The 22,158-nt window shown below is 35.2% G+C and overlaps 1 protein-coding gene across 1 annotated transcript in view; it reads right to left on the reverse strand.

The window, feature by feature from the left end:
* The window catches only part of GPM6A (glycoprotein M6A), a 127,914-nt gene that overhangs the window by 38,796 nt on the left and 66,960 nt on the right, over nucleotides 1-22,158 (reverse strand). Inside the window, exon 2 of the mRNA XM_052779362.1 lies at nucleotides 3,403-3,595. Within this exon, the coding sequence (XP_052635322.1) occupies nucleotides 3,403-3,595 (193 nt within the window). The remainder of the gene's footprint in view (nucleotides 1-3,402; nucleotides 3,596-22,158) is intronic.

Here is a 22,158-nt window from a genome sequence, read left to right on the forward strand (position 1 = left end):
TGGGGCTGCTGCTCTTGGCTGAACCCCCTCCAAGGGGACTTCAGGGCCTATTGCAGGTTCTTAACTCATTCATCTCTCCCCAAGCATCAGGGCACCATGTGGGATGAGGGTTCCCCACAGGGCAGCCAGGGCCCGTCCCAGCACCCCAGCCAGGGAGAAGGGCAGCCAGGGAGCAGCTGGGGCAGCCCCAGCCCCATAGCCGGCTGAGCCCGTGGTGAGGGACTGAGAGCCCCAGGCTGGGCTGAAATGGGGTCCTGGACCTTGGGCAGGTTGAAGGGAGGGCCCAGGGAAGGCCAGGCAGGGACAATCAGGGGTGTTGATGCCCTCAGGGACATTGATATGGACGTTTCTGAATGGCTTTGTTGGATTTAGGTACTTTGGCTTTTATTTTAGGCACTTAAAGAGTATTTCAGATCTTGTTTATGCCCTCATTATGCCCTACTTTCTCTACAGGCCTCTACTGCTGCTTTTAAATTGCAATGAGTAGCTGTATTGACAAAGATAAAAGATACAGGCTGGCTTGTGAGTTGTGTTATTTGAGTTCGGAACACACACAGTTGTGGGCACAGTTAAAAAAGCCCTTATCTCTTACCACCCACGTAAGTAGCTCTCAGTTAGGGATTGATTTTTATTCTGAATGACATTTGAAATCCACTGCACTAATAAAAATATAGACAGAAACCATAAGCGTGATTAAACAGAATCTAATACACTTCACTCCACTGCAGCATCCGCCTAGCACATTTATCACAGAAGGACGGACTCCAGGTCAGCCTGAGACTCTCCACAGCACTAGAAGCATTAAGAGTGAAAATGTCTCAAATAACCTTAAAAAAGTATAATTTAATATGGCACACTGCTAGATTTATTTATTTTTAAATTATTATTATTTCTAATCAGGACATTAAACAACTAGGTTTTATTTCCATTTCAACATGTATAGTTTTAAGAAGGTAGGCACTGCACTGCTTATTTCTATTTACATATTTTTTATTTCTGCTTTTTGGCCTTTCAAAGCAATATAATTACCATAGGGCTTTTGTACCTCCAACTGTTAATCAACAGTTGTGACAAAATATCGAGCATTTCTTCTCCCTAAAAAATTATTTTGAAAAGCAGAGTAATCCTACTTAAGCAGGTAGAAAATTAATGTGTGCAAATTTCTTTCAGAATCACACAGTTTATCCAGTTAAAAGCAATGGCTCATCGGCTTTCAGTCAAAATATTTGCTTCTTCTCCCTTTAAGACATAGTTTAGAGACATCTTTCACAACTGAATAAACTGAAATTTTGATTCCAGTAGGTTTGCCAAGGAAAGAATTGGGTTTAGTATATCGTTAAGTAAAGAAAAAAAACAAACAAATAAAAAAGCTACTAACTAAGCCAAACAATAAATGCCAAGAAAAAAAAAATCACCTTTACAGTTCCTTAATCATTTCCAGTGAATTCTATGCATTTGAACTATGTCTCCTGACTGATATTTTCACTTAAGTATTTGACAGAGGGAAGCTGGAAAACTTGTTATGGAGAGAAAGCATCGATTTGTGGCTGTTCTGCACTAATGGCTTCCTAGGGACTAATAAAATAAGTTAGAGTCTAATAAAATGACTGATCTTTCATTCAGGATAACAATGAACCTTAGCTGCCAAGTCAAGTCAGACCCATTATTCTAAATGACAAGCCAAAATGGCAAAGCAGAAGTCACACACTTCCCATCAACTCAATATATTATTATACAAGAACATCTAAATTCCTTGGTCCCAAGAAGAAATTTGGATATGGCATAGCAGTGACATACTTATTTGGTACATTCTCCCTTCTGGCTACTAATTCCACAAACAATACAGCTAACATTCACAGAGAAGCTTTAGAAAAGATGCTGGTGATATAGCACTGCACAAGTTAAGAGATTCAAGATTCTGTTTCTAGCTATCATGAAAACAGTGGTACCAAGTCAGATCAAATATATATCTTGTCCATTTTCCTATCTCAAACAATGAATATAACAATATAAGAGCAGGCAAGTTGACAGGATAACCCCCAATGCTATTCTAGCTTCTGGGACTTCTGGAGCTCGGTAAGTCTGTATGTCATTAGAAACCATCAATGGATTTGTTTTCCAAGGTTATCCAGTCCTCCCTTGAACCCATATAAGCTTTTGGCATCCACAATACGCAACTAGCTTCACAGGTCTGCTATACAACAATTGAAGAACCATCACTTTCTGAACCTGGTGCCTACTAGTTTCCTCTGATACTTCAAAGTTCCTGTACTGGAAGAGAAAGACAATCTAACCTTGTGCACCTTATCCCATCGTGAATTTACAGACCTCTAGCCCAACAGCTCTTAATCTCCCTCTTTCTAGATTGAAGAGTCCTACTATACTCAATTTTTAACTATATAGCCTCTGTTCTATAACTCTAACCATCCTTTTTTACTTTCTTTGGAGCATCAATATTGATCACAGTATTAATGATATGGATGAAAGACTGATTTATACAATGGCATAAGTATGTTCTCTGTTTCTCTATGATTTTCCCAGGTTTGCTTTTTGACGTCTGCTAAGCACTGAGGTGTCATTATCATGGAACTATCCATGATAAGAGGTCAATGTTTTGGTGGATAATCAAATCACTTCACTTCTCCAAACAACATTGATGAAAGACAAGGTTTACAAATTTGAGGATAGGATTCCTCAGCTTTGGTTACAACCATTAGCAGCCAGATAAGAATTTGGATTTCAAATATCTAAGAAAATAATATTTTAAAGAGACAATTTTAAAGAGATTAGAAAATACATCATTTAATTTCAGATTACAGTAAACTACTTTGTTAAATGTAATTAATTTACCAAAGGGAAGGAGATGCTCATCAAAACAAAGGCCTTCCAGAAATAGGTTTTCAGGAATAGCAAAGCATGAAACCTTCAAACCAGGTGAATTCTAGGAAAACCAATAGAGTTTTGACATTTCAAGTTTCAGGGTTCTGCACAACTCTTCAGTTACTTCTGTATTGTGTTTATTCCCAGAACTAATCTGTTACTTGTTACACACTCCTGCTTTATCTATTTAGAGCATAGAGTTTGGGTTGGTTTGTTTTTTTTTTTACACTTTTCAGCAAAGAAATTATGACAGGATAAAAAGGATAAAAGCAACCATATATGGAACAGATTCATCAATATTATATGAGGTAATATTTAGTAATAAATTAAGTTATAACTGTGGGATATTAAAAAGCGTTACAAATTGCTTGTAAATAGTAAAAATATCAGCTCTGTCAAAACCTCATCTGCTGAACTTATCCAAATCATTCTTTCCATAATTTTCTTCAGTCAAATTTATATCCTCTGAGGAATTTTTCAGCAGTTTTAAAAGGAAAGAATTAAAAGAAACTAGTAACTTACATGGTAAAGACATCGATAACATCTCCTGCAGCTCTTGTCATCTCAAAGTAGGTTTGCAGAATGTTGACGGTTCCTGAAAGTGCTTCATGTCCACAACCACAGAACAGCGCAACTCCAGCATACAGCAGGATGGTAGCAATCAAAGATGCATAGGGAATACCTCCCAGGCATTTGATGCAACACTCAAAGCACCCTACAAGAAAATAAAGTTGTGTGTTAATATATTATATCAAGAAAGCAAAAAGAAAGATTTTGCTCTTGAGAAACACTTTTTGAAATTGAAGACTTCAGGCCAAAGAGAGACTAGGTCAAGTATAACAACCCATAATGTCAGAAAATCTGTGAAAGGACACAGGTTAATTCAACTTCTGAGTTTTCTCAGTTGCTACTTGACCTATTAAATGTAGACAGGCCATCTGATTAACATGAAATGTAAAACAGTTAATTCCTTGTACAGCTGCATGTTTTTATTCAGAGCAGGTTACAATGTCAATCCTAGGTTATACCTATATTCACAATTCCTGTTGCTCACCTATTGGATTACTGAGGAGGATCCTCAATAACAGGAAAACCACAGAAAGAGGATATCCAGTTCATTTCCTTCCATCACCATAGGTTTATTCTGTTTTTCCATCTGTATAGTGCTGATAACAGAATTGCTCCTGCCCACAGCACCAATTCTTTGTGCATCACTCAAATACCTCACAAGAATAAATGAAGATATCCACTAAAAAGGCACAGAAGTAGAAACAATTATAGAAGTTGAATTTTCTCTCAATATATTCTACCCTGTGCAATGTTTCTTAAGTGAGGGCAATTGCTCTTGAGTTATACAAGGCCAACCTTTTGTGCAGCCATCAGAGTGTCTAAACAGATGCCCAGTTCCACAACAAACCCTTTCCCCAGCAAGAGTGCTCAAGTTTCTGGCACTACCTTGCCTAGTTTGTCAAGCAGTTTCAGGACTGCAGCATCTCTGACTCCCAAATCTCACCACTCCCATAAGGACTTTTACACCCTGTAGAGCCCTTCCTATTGCCTTCTGGAAGGACAGAGAAGGCAGGAACCACTGGCTGACGAAAAGGAAACATGCATTGAGTCAGTAGCCAGAAGTTTTATTTTCTCCTAAGCATTACCAGTTTATGCCAGAAAGGATTTGGATAGAAAACAAGGTGAGGCCTGTAAATTTTAAATGCTTATACAGACAATAGCCAATTAAAAATTACTTACAAGATGTTCAACAGGTGTGAGTCAATATATTTTAACATGCTCCAAATGCTTTAAGCTATGCCAAATCACAGGAGTACCAGAGACACATTAAAAGAAAAAAAAAATGAAGAAAGAAAAAAAAAAAAAGAGGCACAAAAATGCCATTCTTTAAAGAAAGTATGTCTACTTTTCTCGAAGTACATATAGCCTCTACACGTTAATTTCATATTTTGTCCTTTAAGTTAGTAAGTTTTTATTTCCTTTAGCCAGGAGAACCAAAGTAGTAATTTCCTCTGTTCAAACATTCATTTTCTGCTTTTAATGAACAAATATCAATCTGTCATATATATATATATATGTTTGGCAGCTATTTATACACAAGGTTCTCTGAAGAGAACAGTTTAAGCCATTTTCAAATATACACGCATTTTAGTAAAACAGAAACCTCTATTGATATTTTGTAAATATAGGTACTACAAAAGGCAATATTTAAACTGCTGGATAATTCCTGTCAGAAAAATATAAATGAATATACTAAACATGTACAAGACAAAGAGACTTCAAAAATTGGAGTAATTCCCAACCATGTACGCTAGTTGTATAAAAATAGAAAGATACAGCTTGAGACTACTTTTGTTTAAGGACAAATTACTGTATCACAGACAACTGTAAAATACCAAATGTAAAATGTACAAATGAACATACTTAAACTGCTGCCAAAGCCTTACTAAGTAACCTGTTGTACAAGTCACCCACCTCCAGCAGCCATCACAGACCTGCATGGGTGTAACACCTTCCACCCTTCCAATGCTCTAGTAACAGCATTTTATATTTTTCCCTCTCTAGGCCCATATGACACTGGTTGAAGGACATGTCCTCCTTTCAATTCATGTCATCCTACTGTACTGACAGTAGGCAGCTTTCCTATTCAGCAGCACAGGGCTTTTAATGCCCAGTGATCATTTTGTGTCTTTCTTCAGTGATTGTTAGACTATGGGGGTTAATACCCAGGAAGTCTGTGGGCTCTCCCTCAGTAGGAGGTCTTAGGAACAGACTAGGAAAATATATAAATGCTTTGGGAGTAACTAATTCTGTATGCAGATAAATACAGGAAATCTCTTAAAATTCCTTCAGTCCTCTTTTCTAAGATTACCCTTAACAATAACTGTAGTTAACTTCTCCGTGTTTAAAAGCCTACACAAATACTAGAAAAGGATCCTTCACTGGATAATCTACCTTCTAAAAGGCATAAAAATAAGAAATACGTATTGAAAATATATACATTGAGCAAGGACTGCAGGGAAGTATATAGCTGCATGATATCAGAGTTTATCACAAAATGCCCATTGCCATTTTGGGCATGGACTAACAGTAGAAAAAGGTTCAGGAAACTAGTAACACTGTACAACTGTCAGCATTATATGAAAAAGTAAAAAGAGAGATGACAGTAGAGTGATAATGGAAGTGATGTATGAGGGCCTGTAAAGTCAAACATGAAAAAATAAGGTAGACCTAAATATTTACAGGGACACATGCACTATAGGGAGTGTTTCTTAACATTGCAATAGCTTGGGGCAGGGAGGTAGAAGAGAGATTTTGTAAAGATTTCTTTTTTGCCTTCTGAGACAGGCTAAGTGGAAGAGAGAAAGCTAAAGAAATGACAACACAGGAACAAAAATAGCTAGTAGTCTGAACTGGAGTAAATTTCATTAAGGTCACACTGACATACAACTGCTGTATTTAATAGTGTGAGTATTGTTATCTGGAAAGAGCTGGCTGTGCACTGCCTCCTGAAGCTGCTGCACCTCACCTGCTAGGTCCAGTGAGAGTTGAGCACACACTCAGACGTCACAAAATACATCAAAATCCAGGGTCAGTAATATCACTTTAGCTTTATTATAGTGAAACAGTGTAATACAGTAAAATAGCATAACAGAGTAAAAACAGTATAATAAAATAAAGTGATAACAGATATAATAAGGTGCGATACAATGAAAAATTTCATCAGAAACAACAGTATAATAAAATAAAGTGATAACAGAATAGTAAGGTGCGATACAATGAAAAATTTCATCAGAAACAAATCCCTTTTTTTTTTTCAAATTGTTTCAAAATTTGAAAAATAACTGAAACAGATTTATAGTTTGTGAAGAAAAAGTGCTTCTGTTCCTCTCTAACATTAAAACTGTTCATGCTTATAAGCCTTTGAGGGAAGCTTTTAATAGTAGTATATTTTAGCAACTCAAGACTTTCCCACTCATAGAAAATTATTTGAAAAAAATTCCTCCAGCCACACAAAATTTTCAAATAATCAGGTATTGCTCATTTACTCAGCTTTTCCATTGGCCTACTACCTTTCTCACTACTCACTTCATGAGTAACTCTAGAGTTTTCAGTGTTGTCAAATCAACTCAAAACTAAAGAAAATCAGTGAATCAGGACAAAGATTTTAAAATGGGTATCACACATCATTCATACACCACAGAGGGTGATGTGCTGTAGGTAACACTTGCTTCAATTCTTTTCCTTCAACCGTTCAGAATGTGAAAACAGCTGTTTAATAACAGAACAATAGAAATGCTATTTTAACTTGCACAATGATATTGAACCACTGGTACAGAATGTGACTCAGCTGCGCAATGTGTCTATATGTCTGTGTGAGGCAGGCAGTCATTCACAACTCTGAATACCATCTTCACAATGCAGTTAAAACATACAGCCACAGAAGTAATTACTATGAAAGATAAAAAAGACTGTATGCTCCTTTGATATTTGTTTACATCTGCAAATACAGGTTTCAGTACTTTTCAAACAGTTCACTCTGCTCAATAAGCCTGCACAACACCCTTGTGCAATATAATTCAGCATTTGCTGCTCTTATTTTGCTTATGTTTACCAATATTTTCCCTCACGTAAAAATCTAGATCTGCTGGGACCATGTATTTTTACATAAACCATAGGAAGAGTATTCTTCTTTTTAGCTTTCAACATGAAGAACTATACTGTTCTTTTTTTATTTTATTATAAATCATTCCACAGAGAAAATGTAGTAATGAAATACATAGAAGATGACAAGACAAGGAATTTGATTTTATATGGATAAAATAAAACTCCAAATACTGGCTATATTCAGCTATCAAAATAGTGCACATTAAAATTGCATTACATACGTCCACCTGCCAGTCAGCAAAGATCTCACAGACAACTACCTCTGCTCCTCTTAGTACAATTATTACTGTCTATATCAGAAATACTCTTGAGGTAGGTATATAAACTTCTGCTTTAAAAGGCTTGTAAGGTGTTACTTATGCAGGCAGATCTCTGCACACCCCTTCTAGTTAATGCTGTTTTTTGGGTGCAAGTTTTCTAACATATCTCCAAGTGCACCAGCCAAACATAAGTTGGCCTTGTCTGTTTATACAATCTCTTCTCTACATTAAAAAGGCAAAAGATTTAGATCTTGAGCAGAAGCAGAAATTGTCCTTCTGATTTACATGCTAATTATGCCCACAAATTGCACCACCACAATCATTTCTTTGTGTGTTAGTGATATATGAACTCTTTCTCCTCAGTGCAGATCAGGACATATAACTGACAAATAAAACACAATACATTTCTGGCCAGTGCATTTAAAAAAAATTAAAAAAAAAAAAAAAAGAGAGATTCAAGACCTGTACCTCTTGCCACATAAGTCTGTGAAAGTGAAGTTTAAACCAATGATACCAGAAGCAGTTTCAGAATCCAATTATGCTACTGCCTTTTACATAAACTGTTAAGAAAACTCATCCACCCCAGATTTCTATGGAAAAATTAACATGGAGAAAAAATATTTTAAAAAATATATTAAAAAAATATATAAAATAAACACAAAGAATACAGAAGAATTTTCTGGGTTTGCTTTTTTCCTCCTTTACAATGCATTTTCAGCCAGAACATCTAGGATGATTAATCACAGATAACTACATCTCCAATGTATTACTGATTAATCACACATAATTACATCTCCAATGGGAATAAGCACCTCTGAAGATCATATAACATTTTAATGACATTTTTTCTTAACTTATTTTTCTTAAAGATTTTTCTGTCTAATATTAGGAGACAGGACAGCAGAGCCGGAATAAAATGCAAGAGACCTACATAAACTTGAAATGGAAAACAAAATAAGAAAATCTTCTGTGCCTTCCATGCCTGGCTAGGCATGCATTTTTTCATATCTGAATTTGTACCACTTGTCACATAGCTTTCATGGCCAATCAACTCAAATACAGTTTCAGAGACCATCATGAAACATGCAGATTTAGTTCGGAATTTTATTAAGCTAGCCTTAACCTCATGAAGCCAAGCTACTGTTATGTAATATTTTAACTGATAAATACATCCATCAGAACACATAGTACTGAACAAAAAGCAACACATTTTACTTAGATCTGGTACCAAAAATGCCCCAAATTATTCAACATGTAGCATGACTTCCTGATCTGAATCTGTTCTCCAAGGCATCACAGCAGAGCAACCGGCAGAAGCAATCCAGCTCCCTTGATATTGTCCCAAGTACAGAAGACACAAGACATTTGAGATGTGGTTTACAAAGCTGCAGATAAGGGGAAGCAACATTTGGGAATTAATCAGCAAAGATCATCCTTGTACTGTGATCTGGAAAACCTGTTCAGGAAGTGCTGCATACACATCCCACATGATTGCCTTCTAACCGTGTCCCAGGGTCTTTCATGGGATACGTCCCCACTCTGCTCGCACCCTCTACCAGTAAAGAAAACTTTATCACCTTGCTATACCAAACACTAACAACTAAAGTATCTTTCTTAGTCTTGTTCAGAAGATGATTTCTCCTTTAAATTAGCTTTCTATGAGAATGTTTACTATTACAGAATTACCTATCAAGCAACAAAAATTACTTTTACCACAAAATTAATTCTGAGATCCTGGCTGCTAAGACTACAGTGGAAAAATAAATAAATAACACAGGATTTTGATTAAACTGTTATAAGCAATGTGATATGTAGAAGACCAAGAACAAGGCCCACAGAAAATCTCAAAAGGATTTTCAGGAAAAAGGCCAACTAACTGCAAGAAAATACAAAACAATATGCAGGTATCCTCTTACACATTAAATTCTGCATCATTACTGGATCTACTTTGACTTGTTATCTTCATAGCGTGACTGGATGTTAGCTAATTAGAAATCAGCTAATATCAAAAATCAAAATGTTATGCTTTAGGCCTTTACAGTCATTCTGCAGTTCATTGCATCAGTCGCTGTACTGAACATGGGGCCAAGGCTAAGAGGAATTGTAAAAAGACTTTTGCTTATTTAGATGCAGAATTTCTCAAACTAAATTGAAATGGTTAGGATAACTTTGTTACCCAGGGGAATTATATGAAGGATCAACATCTCAGCAACCTGCAACCAGAAGCCTCTCTGTAATGTCTCAGGCATCCAAAATTCTCCCTCAGTAGAAATATAACTTCACACAACTCATCCAATAACAAAAAAGGAACAAAAGATTTACCTTTGCAACACCCATCCCAACTGACTGTGCTCTGATTCTCTAACTTATAGAAAGCTTCAGTCATCAAAAGAATATGACTAATTTGAATGATACTGGGATTATCTCACCACAGACATGGAAAGTCCCCATGTAGGTAGGCTCCACACACAGCCCGACAATAATAAAGATAATATTGCAGCATAAAAATCCACAATTTTTTATCATATTTACTACTACATTTTGTCTTCAGGTTATACACAGAACTTTCAGCAACACAAGAAATTTACAAAATACTTAAAAGATGTTTCAAAACAAAGATCAAAAGAAAAATGACATAAGTGTAATAAAGTGGTCTGAAAATGGAAACTTAAGAGACTGCACAAACTGAATGTGTATGTGAAGAATCCTTTAGTGACAAAAGACGTACAATTTTATTGCCATCTTTAAGAGCTGATGTCTTCTTATGAGGCTAAATGCTGAAATAGTTGAAATTGAAGCAGTAAAGGTGAAATATTTGGTCCTTCAGAATAATTTGAATTCCAGAAAATATTTGGAAACTTGTCTGCAGTCATTAAAGCAAAAGGAATAGAGTGGTCCAAAGGTAAGCAACCTAGCTTAGTTCAGCTCAGTTCTATCTAGCATTTTTTTCTTAGTAGGCTCACAGAAATAAAATTAAAATAATCAACTGCTTATTTACTCTACCCTATATCAGTATAAGATTGTTCTGCACTTGTACTAGGAAAGTACAGACTTACAGATACATTGTTGTAAAAAGCTTTTTTCTAAACTAATTTAAGTCAATTCTTTGAGAAATTTTAGTTAGAAATTTTAGAATTGTAATACCAGTTCAGGTCAGTAGTCCAATGTGAATTCAAATGTCTCATGGAATGCAAGTTGGTTGTTTTTTTCTTTGAAGTTTGCAAAACCTCTTGTAGCAGCACCAATATTTGTTAAAATAGAAAACCACACAGTAAAGCATGTTTTTCAATGAAAACTACTATGACCTTCAAAGACCTGCTTCACAAATTCATTTACGAACACCATTTTTATTTTTAGTGCATATACAAATTGTAAAGTTCTTTCTGTTCATGATTATTTTCATTTGAAGTATGGGGATCTGTAGATTACATGGCATTGTAATAAAATACAGTACATGACACAAAATCCCTCCCTCCCTTACTCATATTGATACTCTCTTGTTCTGACTAATGGATAACAATAATAATTAAAACTGAACAAGGCAAACAGAGTTTGTAATTTTTGTACACTGCTTAAAATTAGCTATTATTTCATCCAGAACTGTCCTTTGTTTTTATTAAGCACTCAAAACTCCATTTCAAATTGTAATGTTTAAAAAACTGCATTCACTAGAGAAAAAACTTAATTCAGCAAGATCACTAATAATCCATCATGGTACCTTCTACATCACAAATATAATTTAGATTTGCATTTTCATCATATGCATTGAACACATTTCTTCAGTTATAGTCAAGGTTATTAAATCTCAAATGGATTGCTGAAATGGGTTCCAAATAATTCACAGTTTTAATGCACAGTGGTAGTAATATGAAATATGCTACTTAGCCAAAGAGAAGAAATATTATTTCAAGAAGCCTGCAATAGAATAACACCAAGCTATTCAAACAACTTTATTTTGCAAATCCACCTGGCAGAGAGATCTATAATTTCTGTGTTACCACCACCTGGTATAATAAACTTTCAAAGCCAAATTAAAGACATATTTTCTATCTGAGCTAAATTATATTAAAAATCAGTTTTCAACTAAGTTTAAAGACACATCTAACATAAACAAACACATTTTTAATTCTCATCAAAGCACATAGCATGGCAACTTAAACAGGAAGTGAGAGGAAGTCCTCTTTCTCCTAGATAAGGAAAGAGTCACAGGTATGTACTTATCTCATAGATAACAAACATGCTTCTGTTTTGCTCATCCTTCTTAACTGCAATGAAATCTGGAGGGAAAAAAAAAGGGCTACGTACAGCCTCTTTTCCTGGGTAAGTGAAACACAGGTGGATATGAGTAAATATACATATATATACACACACACACACACTTCTATTATAATGTCCAGCATGGAACAGAATGAAATGAAAAATTTATCTGTTGAATATATATAAAAAAGTAAATTTGAATTAACCAGCACGTACAATAATTTCATCCCATCTTTCATTGGTCATACTTCAGCAATACTCAATGGTGGGAGCACAAAAATTCATTTTCTGGCATACTGGACTGTACTCTTTTATCGGTGATCAAATAGCTTGTTGAATTCCTCTGCTGCACCAAAGTATTCTGCCAAGGCATTTGTCAAACCTGGATAACTTTCTAATGAATGATGAGAATTGCTAGGTATCATACATTAACAAAAGAGCACTGTGAGGCAATCCACCCGATTAGTACTTTTCAGGAGAATGAAAATCTAAGCTATTGTGACAGCAGAGAATCAGTGGCTTGGCAGTAAAGTCTCATCATGAGTCATGATCAAAGGTCTAGATTTCACATAGTGAAGGTACATTCCAAGCTTTGGCAGAGGCTGCACAAAATCCCAAAGAGCTACGCTGCATCTCTTTCCTACTCCATTGCTCTCAACAACACAGGGAAGCTATCTTGGATTGACTGGAACTACTTTTTTAGAGCAAAATACCTCATTTGCTTTGTCAATCCAACAGGAAACTAGCCTTTCTTTTCATCACTTTATTTTTTTCTTCTTTGATGGACAGGTAAATTATCATCGTGCATGCTGTATGCTTCCTTTAAGGTATCAGTGTCACCTTTCCTAGCCCTGCCAATTATAATTCTAAGAACTAATTTAAGCAAAAACTCCTGGCTGCACATCTCACAACTTGTCAAAGAAATTGGCTCAGTTACTATTTAGGTACCTACACAAGGCTCCATTTAGTAAGGTATTGAGCACGTGGTTGACTGCAAATATGTGGCTTGTCTCATCAACTTAAAATCAAATTTACACTGTAACTTCAATAAAATATACAGAATATGAGGCAGATAGCCAGAACTTGGTGACATCACACCACAATTATTTCCAAATAGTACAGCCTCACCCTATACCTGAATTCATTGTTTTCTTGGGTAAACATCTATGAAAGCATTTAACTTCCACTAATATAACTGAGAGGAAGCAGTAGTAGTATAGGGATGGGTTTAGGCCAATACCTTTCTTTCTTTTAAGTTTTTTTTACTACTTGGTGGGTCAAGCCCACTTCCCATCTCCTTGCCCTTTCAACCATCTTTGCTGTTTTTCCTTAAGCCTGCTTATATTGTTTGACAGTTGTATTGTAGAAGTAGCTGCAAAACCTAATAAGAGTCAGACCCTAGCTGGCTGTGCTATATAAGGAACAATCATAAAAATGGACACAATCTGGCTTGGGCTTTTCTTACCAAATTTTAGACACCAGTACACATGACATCTTCATTGGTTCACATTTGTAAAAAAACCTTACATGTGTGATATTTATAAATGCCCACGCTGGTTTTGTTTATCTGTGTCCAGGTGGGTAACGTTCAGGTGAGAGAGGAACTGATTATTAAGTGAAAACATTGGAAGGGGGATCTGTACATGCTTGAGAAGATTATCTCTTTTTACAGGTACTGTTACAGCTGGCGTTGTAAAGTAATGCAATTTTTTTCAGACAGAGTATTAATTAAAATATTTTACATATATACATGCAAAAACTTACACATTCACACCTTTGAAAGAAACTACGAACACAAATACTTATATTTGTGGGACATTGATGATTATGACAATGTACAGAAAACTGTGTTGTGATTAGCTGTTATGGACTCTGCAGTACATTAGGTTTATTGCTGTTTAATGAGACGAATCTTAATCTAGCAGTTAATAAGTATTAAAGTTACTGACACAGAGCAGTCACTGCCTGAAATACAAATCAGTCAGGCATAATACAGTCAATCTTTGTAATCTTAAAAAAAACCTGCTGGCTGATTTAACACAGACAACATTTGTCAGCTTCAAAATCACTCTAAAGCTAAAGGGACAGGAATGAAACAAACTAGTTGCACAAATGTGATACAAATAAAGAAGAATTTGGTCAATTAATTGAAATAGTTTGCCCATTACATGTGCTTTATATATCATGTATCTAAGATTTGTACATTAAATAAATTAACAATTCATTATTGTTAATAAATAGGATATAAACATGTTATATGTATCAATAATGCATAGATGATGATTGAAACTATTATAGATGTTTATAATTATGTTTTTGATCTGCTGGAAACAATAACAGTTTGTAAGAACACTAATTCTATGCAACATTTAGTACTCTCATTTATAAAGGGAATGACAATGCCATGGATCATAAAACTAGAAAATAAGTATCCTTTTCATTCCTCTCACCTAGAGTTCATAGAATCAGTCCCTCCGTCCTTCTCCTCAGCCTTGAACAGAGCTATTTCTCCCAAACGGAAAACTACCACAAAGCATGTACTGAAACGTAATTCTGCAGTAATTTTTTCTCATTCACAAATAGACTGAGTTACACTGGGCTTTAAGCCACATCTTTTTTCTTTTTTTAGTGCTTTATCCAAATCTTGCAAACTCAGACAATATTCCTCCATGAATTTTCTGTGCACTCATCTGTTTAATTGGAACGTTCTACAAACCCCTTACATATTTAAAAGTTATTTACGATTTTAAACATCCTCATTCTAAAGAAGGTAGCTTCCTCCTTTTTTCAGGTGGTGGAACAGAGGAACAAACAGGTTATTTGCCAAGTGACTTTTCAGCTTGGTACTCAGAATAACATTAATATGATTTCTCAGAATACTTATATTTATATAGCTCTTTATATAATCAAAACACATTTTACTGTTGTCATTTCCAGTTGTGTGTACTTAGCACTCAGAAATGACAAAAATACAATTAGAGGTAAGTTGTGAATACTTTGATCTCAGGAAATTTTCCAGCAGCTGTGCAGGACATAGTGGCAAGAAGTTTATGAATAAAATACCAAATATTCAGCTGCCTTAATTTCTTTTGCCTTACAAATCCTTTCACTGCTGAAGTGGATAGGGTGTGTAGGTTGTACAGCTGTTAGCTGCTAGCAGTGAAATCCTAGAACTCAAAAATCCTGGGTAGCTATTAAAACTTTCTTTTACTTGGCATTACATAGCCCTTGCTCTTTATTCTATATCATATGCAACTTCTGATCCTATGTCCTCCTGTTTTACATCACTTTTATCTCAAAAGCCTCTCTTTGACTTCATCTGCTCCCTTTACCCTCAGGCTGTCTTCATGCTGGCTACTCTTATTCCCTTGAATACCTATTTACCTGAGAAACAATCGAAGCAGATAATCTTGCTCTTCTCTTCAAAGCTGGGAGAGAGCAAGTTCCCCTGCTCTGGGGGATGAGCAGTGGGAACACAGCGTCACCTCCCTCTTCTCTCCCCACCCTTGTTCTAATTCCACCACCCCTCTCCAAGGCACTGAGATACTCCTCAATGAAACAGACATGCACAGGTTTTCCTACGTATTTACTACCCAAAAGGGTAGAATAACTTCAACTAAAGTAGCAGAAAGAAGAATGATAGAAAGCTTCAGTCTGAATTTTTTAATATTCTGAATATTTCCATCTGGAAATAAAACCATAATCTTTTAATAGAAGCATTAGATAACTTTATATATGACTGTCACTTCAACACCTCAGAAAGAAAAATAGATGAAGAAATAGATGATGATGGGGCATATAGTGGTCATCCTTCAGGAAGATCTGAATAATCCAGTCATGACCTCACTAGTTATGAGGAAGACTGTTCCATGAAACTAATGAAAGACATCTTGTATATTTTTCAAAATATATATGTGAATATGTATAACACTTTCAAATGTACTATTTAGACTTCTCTATATAGTAATTAACCCCTCAATCCCATTTAGAAACACAAACCTATGAATCTATCAATAAGCAGTTTTGCAGACATAGATAAAACAGAAACAGAAGTGTTTGTTAATGAGCTTAGAATAAATAATTTAAAGGTATCATTTACTCAGTGCAAATTTAAACATTCACTGTTTTCATTGGTAACAACTTTAAGGATACAGGTCATAAGCAAAGTCTCTGTGGACCAGTATGTTATATACTCTTCCAAGCCTACAACTAATAATCTTAATGATATCAAACTGAATATTTTTTACTGGAACTGAGTCATTAACATGAATTCTACCAAGATCTCAAGTTAAGTTATGTACTTCTTTTGAACAGAAACATCTGTAGTAGCCAACTTCTATTGGCTTCAAAAAGACCATATATTTAAAACCTAAGCCATCTCCCACTAGAGTTAAACAGCATTTATTACTGACTCCACCAGGAACAGAAATCTCAGCAAGTATTCAGTGAAGTGACAATTTTTAGAGTAAGGGAATGAATAACTGTATCAAGGAAAATGACTCTCAACCAGACACATTAGAATCTAGTGAAAGATCAATCTGCATTAAGCACGCATTTCATTTTCACTCTCTACATAAAGTGGAAAAAGCATTTATTCTCGTATATTAAAATACTAAAAGACATTTACAACTAATATATGAGAGGCAGACAAGAAAATTCCATTTAAAAAACACAGACTCTGAAATCATGTTTCATGTTACTCTTACTCAACTGCCGCTTTGCCATGAAAGACTACTTTCTTTCCAGTTTCACAAAAGTTCATCTGTAAGATACTTAGATACAATTATTTTCATTGAAGTTTATAGTCTAGTCAAAACTCAATCTAGATAGGATGCTGAAAGTCACTAATAAATCTTAATAACTTTTCCATTTGGATATCCTGTCCCCTTCCCCTTTTATAGTGGGGTGGTTTTTTTTGCCACTAAGTCTTTCTTCAATAAAAAAAATAAATTATTTTTTGGAAGGATGATTGCTGCACAAAATTAGAAAGTTCTACTAATTCTTTGCTTTCTTGAACCTTTTGACTTAGAAGCAAGGCTTATTTTCTTAGCTAAGATAAACTGAAGTATGGGGAGGTAACAGGTAACACTGCAAAGAGACCTTCAAGAGTACAGAACATGAAATACAATTATTATGCATCACAGGCTTTTTTTTCCTCCCAGATATCTAGGGTTAGGGAACTATTTTTAAGACAGGCACATGACAAAGCAAGAATAGATCTGTGAAAAAGCAAAGGCAATGAAAAGTTGGAAACATGCTAAAAATAAAAGTAAAGCTGCCATTTAACATTTTTATCCTACAAATATTTTTTTTTCAATCTTTGATTATGAGGCCAAGCAAGACCAGCTACAAGAAGCCAATATACCTCCTATACAACCTAACCCTTACCTAAAATTGCACTAAGACTGTAACTTACAGTTTAATAGCTTTTTAGAAAGAAATGAAGTATTAATTTATGGATTTCAAATGATGCAGAATGAAACATATCTACAGGTGATTTGCTTGAAATATGAAATTACAAGACTACATGAAACTCAGCAATATACTGATAGCCTAAATAGATGTAGTTTCATCCTCCAGCAGTTGAATCTTCCAATACCCTTGTCTAAAGTGGGAAATGCCTGCAGTAGTTAAGTATGGTTTATGTTGGCTTTAGAATCTTTTATTATTACAACTTTTATTCTTTTTCCCAAATTCCAAATACCAAGGAAAGGAAACATTATACGTGAAATAGAAAAAGACAGGCCAATCCTGAAATAAGAAAGCATTGCCCAGAAGCTACAATCCATGATGACTAGCTTTCATTTATTACATATCTCCTGTTCTGCTGGTTTGCTCTACAGCAGGAGAGCTCTGTAGTTCTTCACAGTTACGCCACTGTGAGGGGATGCTCTCTAATCTCACATTTCACAGCCAGAAATATCCATCTTCCCATAAATTATTTCACTGAAGCAGTTCCAGAAAAAGAAACCAAACAAAACAAAGCAAAAATCAAGAAACCAATATATCATATTTAGAAAGAAACCACAAATATAATAAAACAAGTTCAAAAGAAAATTTCACAAAAGTATTAGGACTTTGGCAGTGACAACAAAGTCTTTTAAATTCTATTTATAATATGTATGATTTATATTGGATTTTCCTTATTTAAAAGATTTGTAGTTATTTTATTATGGTTAACCTAAGAAAATTTCTAGGTAGTGTGCTAGTCTGTCTTTGAGATACAGATGATTTTTCTCATACTCTCAAAAGGTTTGAGCTTATAAACTTTCTAATGTAATATTTTATCAAATATACTGCTGATTTAAAGCAAGGTCACTACAGAAAGTGAACAACAGCTGCTTTAGGAACAGACATTTTTCTTTTTTACAGCAGTGATTTTTACCTAACATTGCTGTTATAAGTCCCGTGGTGACTATGGTCAAATACTACTTGGTGAATATTAAATTTGTTTTCATTTTATTATCTTCAATTTAGAAGTCTCCTTACTCATTCAGTAAACATGAACTGAATAACATTAACTTCTATTTGATAAAGCAGTTGTAAACCACTATCTTTTTAAAACTTGAAGCTGTCAGAATTAATCCATTGCAGCCTTTGTGCACTAATTTAATTAGGTTAGCACAGTTACCTCTGGAAGTAAGCCTTTTAGTATTTAAAAAAGGTCACGATCTCAGGAAGTCTTATTGAGGTCCTGTACAGTCTCTTCATTGTAACATTGTGCTAAGAGGGATATATTTTACTCCTGGGAAATAAAAAAATACAAAAGTGAAAATGTCAACAGACGGAAAGGTTTGAGACAAAAAAAATCAAAACAAAGACAAGCACATTTGAAGAAAAGAAAATGGTTAATGTAAAAGATATGTATGTGTACATATCTACACCATGCTTATCCATAAGTATTTATATAACTTAATTTAGGTTAAACTCTGGGTTTTTTTAAAAAGCAACTGGAGAATTTGTCTTTTCTACTGTGTCAGCTTTTACGTCTATGGCAATTATGTCTAGGTTTGGGAATGCAAAGATGAATCCTTCTATCTGGGATCTCATGTGTGCCTTTGCAGCATCATTACTCCAGGCACACACCTTCACCCACATTTAGAGGGGAAACTCCTCGCTTACATACGAGAACAAAGCTGTGTTGCACTCAACAGCTGCTGCAGCGTGATAAGAGGCCATGGTCAGGATACCCACAATTGCAATACAGATAAAATTTTGATAATGAAAGAATCAGCCACTCACTCTCGTGACTTAATACCATCCATACAAACTGCAAGTAGAGAATCCATTTATTTTGACTGCCACTAGACTTCTTTTGGAGGTAGCGGAGGAGTTGCACGGAGCTATACAGTCTGGCAAGAAGGAATTTTGACTACCTTAAGACCTATTTTGAGCAACGCTTTCACCCCCCACCCCAATCATTCCTGAAAATGTTGTTCATTAAAAATAATCTGTTGGAAGGGAATTTATGATTTTCACAGATTTTTCAAAGTTATTTCTGTTGTTGCTGTTGTTTAAAATGTTTTAGCATTTTCAAATGGATGTCTGAATTTAAGCTATTTTTCTTTTTAAATTATTTTTATATTAAAGGAGATCTAAATAAAGCCAAAATTAAAATAAAATACACATGAAGAAGTTTTTGATAAAGCCAAGTGATTTCTCTGAATTAACAATGTATAAAAGAGACTGAGATTTCAAAACTTCAGCTGTTTCAGGATAGAAAGGTTGTATACAGAGTGCCCAATTCATACTACTTGTATTTTAAGACATTGAGAAAACAAGACAAGGACAGACTTTGGTTCATTATGTAATTACCCATTGCTGGTTTTCTTGGATGACTTCTAAACAAAGTATCAAGATTAAGACAATCTTGCTACTTTGCCTCTTGCATTACCTGTTCTGCCTGGAGGTACTTGAAGAGTACTGAACTTTTAATTTGTAATTACATACATTAGCTGGATCCCAGACAAGCTTATTCTGATTCACTTGCCAAGTATGCGGACTCTCTTTTTGTGCAACACAGAAAAAAACCTGAGCACCCTATACATCATATAGGGAGGTACTCAAGGATTTGGAAGAGAGCTGTTTTGCAGACCAAATCCTCAATGTATGTGAAATGAAATAGACTAAAATACTGAATTTTAAGTCAACTCTAGCTATTCTGATTAGATGTCAACAGCACTGAAAGCATACCACCAAGCTGAAGATTAACTGATTAACTATGCGTAAAAGAAAAATGCAAGTTAATGGCATTCACATTTTGATGAAAGTTTGCAACCAAATGTCATAGAAGACAACAGAAACCAGGACACAAGTTTTCTATTTAATTTTTTGAAACGATGTTGATTTGAGAATTTCCATTTTATGAACAGGATATTATCCAACATGGAAAGTTACAAATTTCTTTGTTTGCTAAGACATATGAAACATGAGTAAGCCGCAAACAACTCATGCATAAAATGTTATGATAAAAATATTTGAATCATACATACTTTGCTGATAACATTGCAACACTGTTAGTATGGATTTATAATGCTGTTTCCCTAGTTTACTAAAGACAAAACCTTTAGTCTTTTTCATTACACACAGCCAAATCTAACAGTGCCTGAGTGCAGAAGACTGCATGAAAATTGTCTCCAAAGCCAATGATCTCTTTCCTACGTGAAGATTCCGGAGCTGCAGGCAAACATCATCAGGGAGCACTATGAAAAGCGCTCTAACTGCTGTTGTAACAACTATAATTGACTCTAATTCCACATGCTGCAGATAAATATCATGGGAAATTTCCAAAATTATGCACAGATCACTGTTAGTGACTCCACTGCATTCTTATAAAAAATAGAATCTGATATTCAATTCCATTTTAATTCAGGGAGCATATCAGTACATTACATGCAATCTCAGACAGGTTTTTGCCAATTGCTTTTCAATCATGGATTAATTGTAATAAGGCTAGGTTATAGCCACTAGCACAGGGAACAAGAATTCACCTGCCTCCAGGGATTTCATCTACTTCCTGGCCTAGCAGAATTCATCCAAAGAGATGATGGGAAAAAAAAAAAATCAATTTGCAGTAAATGATTCCCTTGCGCAGCTCACAAAACTCACTGAACACTGCGAGTAGGGTTGCTTTTTGAACAGCTAGACAATTCCTGGTAGGCAAACGTCAGCGTGGCTGCAGGATGGATGGTCAGGGAGGCAGCTGTGCGCTTGCTGAGTATATTAAAGTATAAATATTTAGAGTAACAGCAATGCTACCAGATTACCTTAAATGTAACACCCGAAAGACTCCAAACAGACATTACTGGCTAGCTTCCACATTGAGCACACAGACACATATAGAAGCTAGAGGCAACTTCTTTCTTTTACAGTTACATAATTTCTCATATGCCTTTGCTTATCCTTATTTCAACATTACACACCAAGAGAGGGTTTACATAGCCAAAGTTATATGAAAAAAAAAAAATTCTTCTTATTTGCTTTTCTGCATGGGAAACACTACCAAAATTTATTCATCAGACTTGGAAATATGAAAACTCAGGCCACTTCCAGTGGACTCAGCTTTACAGACCATTGAAGACTCTGAGTAAAGTCAAAATCTCTCACTATTTACATAGACCTTTGAACAGGATTTCAGTACCTAAAGCAGAAATTGAAGGAGTCCTTAAGTAAACCAAGAAACCAGGTAACAGAAGATCCAAGGCAATGCAGATGAAATGGACACTACTTTTTCATCTTGTTTAAGGCATTACCTGCTAGTAAATTTTGAGAGTACAAATGTTTCTCCTGCAACACGATAGACTAACTTTATAAACACTTCAAAGGCTGTGAATTCAGAATATAAAAATAACTTTGTTGATTACTGTTTGTAAAAAGAGACTCAGAGGAAGGATGATGTGTGCAAAAGGAGAAAGAACGCCATTCCTGAAATCGAAGAATTATATTCTTGCAGTTCAAAGAGATACTGAAGGAAAGTAGCCCAATGGCCTTCTGAATAAACTAAAGTAAACATTACCTATAATCACACAAAGTGGCCTCCAGAAACACGTTATTAGCATCAGTAGACTCATAACTGGGTTTTTTG

The sequence above is a fragment of the Harpia harpyja genome, chromosome 2 (assembly GCF_026419915.1).
Source record: "Harpia harpyja isolate bHarHar1 chromosome 2, bHarHar1 primary haplotype, whole genome shotgun sequence".
Classification (NCBI taxonomy): domain Eukaryota; kingdom Metazoa; phylum Chordata; class Aves; order Accipitriformes; family Accipitridae; genus Harpia; species Harpia harpyja.